Raw genomic sequence first — 3,146 nt, forward strand, 5'->3', positions numbered from 1 at the left:
GCGCGCAGACGCGCACTACGTGCGGGCGCGCCGACTGTTAGATCCTGGAAGTTCGCGCGGACGCACACCTGCCGCGTCCGCGCCGATTTGCTGCTGCATATGATTGGGCCAAACCCCAGAGAGTTAAGCCATTTCTGGGCTAGCTCTAGGCCCCAGGCCCAACCCGATCTGCGCGAGCGCATGCATTGCGCCAGCGCGCCATATTCACAACTCGTCGACGTACGCGGACGCGCACTTGCCGCGCGCGCGTCCTTGCGTGGTGTCCCCAAAATAGGCCATGAACCAGAGAGTTGGGCGTGCCTCAAGCCCATTCTACGCCTCAGGCCCAATCTCATGTACGCGTGCGCGCATGATACGCGCACGCGCCCCCGCCTCATATGCCATCCCCACGTTAACGCGCACTGTACGCTCACGCGTAGATCTCCATTCCCCTCAATGCACGCGGATGCGTACTTGCCGCGTGCGCGCAAATCTAGTGGCACGAATCCCAGGCTATTCTCCAGAGAGTTAGGCCTGAGTTGGGCCAACCCTAAGCCCCTGGCCCAACTCCATGCACGCGTGCGCGCACGGTACGCGCACGCGTCCTTTCCTATTTCTGCTCATCCCCGCTTAAGCGCGTTGTACACGCATGCGTAGGGTCCAGATTTTCTCAATGGGCGCGGACGCGCAAGGTGCGTGCGCGCGCCAATTCAAAAATCGGGATAACCCTAGCTCGCGAAGCACACTGCGCAGTCGCGCACCCCACCCCCAACCTCCATCTTCTTCTTCTCCTCACCCCAACTGTCATCACAGCAGCAACACCGGCCGCCGCCGCGCCATCTTCACCGCCGGCGACTCGCCCTCCCTCATCATCACCTTCTCTTCCCCCTCTCACCACCACCCATTCTCTCTCTCTCTCACTCCTCTCTTCCTCCTCCCGGCCGAACTCCCACCGCGCCACCGTCTCCGCCTTCGCGCAGCCATCACCGCCTTCCCCTCTCTTTCTTCCCTTCTCTCTTACTCCTCTGACCTCCTCGCTCTCTCACCATCGCCGTCCCTTCCCCCCCAGTTTCTCGAACCACCGCGCCACCGTTCATGGCGGTGCCAATCTGTCTCCGCTGCCCTTGCCCTATCGTAGTCCCCACTGTCCATTTTCAGTTTTTCCCGGCTCCCAGGTTCCTGCTCCATTTCTGTTAATTCTTTTCTATTTTTCTTTTTTTTATTTGTTCATTCATGTTCGTTCCTAGAATTGCATGTTAGTTAGCTAAATTCAAATGTTGAATGTTAGGATTAGTTAGAAATACTTGCGGTTAGGTAGCTAGGACTGGATAGAGGATTCTAGGCCTGATAAGTGCTCCGTATGTGCTTACTTGCTGTTTGTCTGTTTGAATGTTGTATGCTAATTTTGGACTGCTTTTTATGCACTTCTTGTTGCCTGAATGCTGTACCACTGCTGCTGTGCTTAATTGATGATGCTTTCTTACTGTTTGTGCTATTCTGCTATCCGGGAACGTCCAATTTTAAGCCGGAATGCTGCCCGATTTTCAAGGAAATTAGTTTCATTTTGATCTTTATTTCAGTTTTGGGCAAATTTTCGTTTCCTTTTTGACTTCCCGGATTTGCACAATCATCGTGAACATGAACCGCAATTTCTCGTTCAATTGAGCCTATATATCATCATATCACTAACCCACTTTTCTAACTCACTAATTTCTTTCACCATTTTACTTACACTCACTTTTCACCCTCTTTAACAATTCTTTCATGAATATGATGATATTAGTGCCTTTTTTGCATATGAGGTGTTATCTTTAATGAGGATTACGGTTTTGGTTCAGTCACTTATGCTTACTTGTTCACTTTTACATATTCAGTGCAACATCATGATTGCTCTTTGATAATGGTATCCTGAACATGTCTTCTTTGTTACATGCTAAATGTTTTATATATTCTATCACATTTTTTTTCAGGATGTCGGATAAAGGCAAAGCCATAGCCACTGCCTCTAAAAAGAGAAAACACTCTACCCCCTCCATTCCTTCCATCTACAAGAACTATGCTAGGAATCCATTGCAGGACGAGGATAAAGAGAATCAGCAGTTGCCTTCTACCAAAATGCAGATGACAGGGAGATTACTATCCCCTGGGGTGTTTGGGTGCACGAGAAGCCACCTGCTAGCCGCCGCTCTCGGGCTAGGACTGTCATAGGGACACCTTCACCACCAGCCCCTGCAGCTGGCCCATCATCTTCTACAGCCGCAGCTCCTTCACCATCTACAGACCCTCCAGCAGCACCCGAGCCTACCTATCTCCTGGTCCAGCGTCTCTTCCGGTTCTTAGAGCGAGAGCGACACCATGTCAGACGCCGTTTGGATCGGATGGACCAGGCCCTTATCTCTCTGGGCGCCGAGCTACCTCCGCTTCCCGATTCTCCGGCCTCCGATGAGCAGGATCATCAGGAGGAGGACGCGGAGGCACCAGCTCAGCAGGATGCCCCTGACACTACAGAGCCAGCACACATGGCGGCACCACCTCAGACACAGGAGACTCAGCCGGTCCCACAGCCACAGTCAGAGCCAGAGCCTATCGTTGTACCTCCCACTGATCCTCCGGTTTAGCATCGAGGACGATGCTTGGTTTTAAGTGTGGGGAGGGCACCGGTAGCATTATTTGGGAACCGGTGAACTTTTTCGGCCTAGTTATCTCATTTTGCACATCCTTGTATATATTTTGATGCATTTGCATTTCTAGTTTGCTTTGGATACTTTTATTGCTTATTTTGGATTTTAGATATTTTGATGCTTCTAGATATTATTGGATGCTTTTGGATATTTTTAGATGTTTTGGATGATAGATTCCGTACTTTTAGTTGGATTCTTTTTTTTTTATACACTTTGTTTATCTTTGTTTTTAGTTCGTAGTAGTGATTATAAATCATACTTTGGATTGCAAATATTTAGTCACCCTTTTTTTTGCATAAGAAATTGGTTGAGTGAAAAAGGAAAGGGTGAACTAAGAAAATCTTTGAACTTTTCAATCACAACAATGCTTAGTCAAACATTGAGATTTTTCAAGAAGTTTAAACAAATTCCTAATCTTCTCCTCTTCCTCTTTCTAGTTGTGTGCTTTAATAATTGTAATTCTTCATTTTGTTTTGGATATATTGT

At 48.7% G+C, this 3,146-nt stretch overlaps 1 protein-coding gene across 1 annotated transcript; it reads left to right on the top strand.

Annotated features, from left to right (window-relative positions):
* On the top strand, positions 629-2,597 carry LOC107640590 (phosphatase and actin regulator 4A-like). Its single transcript, XM_016344101.1, has 3 exons — positions 629-1,113; positions 1,950-1,963; positions 2,101-2,597. Exons 1-3 carry the CDS (start codon positions 629-631, stop codon positions 2,595-2,597), a joined length of 996 nt encoding a protein of 331 aa, XP_016199587.1.

Source organism: Arachis ipaensis, chromosome B05, assembly GCF_000816755.2.
Source record: "Arachis ipaensis cultivar K30076 chromosome B05, Araip1.1, whole genome shotgun sequence".
NCBI classification, from domain to species: Eukaryota; Viridiplantae; Streptophyta; class Magnoliopsida; order Fabales; family Fabaceae; genus Arachis; species Arachis ipaensis.

Bases quoted from the DNA above. Each gene is read 5' to 3' on its own strand.
- LOC107640590 (XM_016344101.1), top strand. From the start codon at position 629: ATGCGTAGGGTCCAGATTTTCTCAATGGGCGCGGACGCGCAAGGTGCG.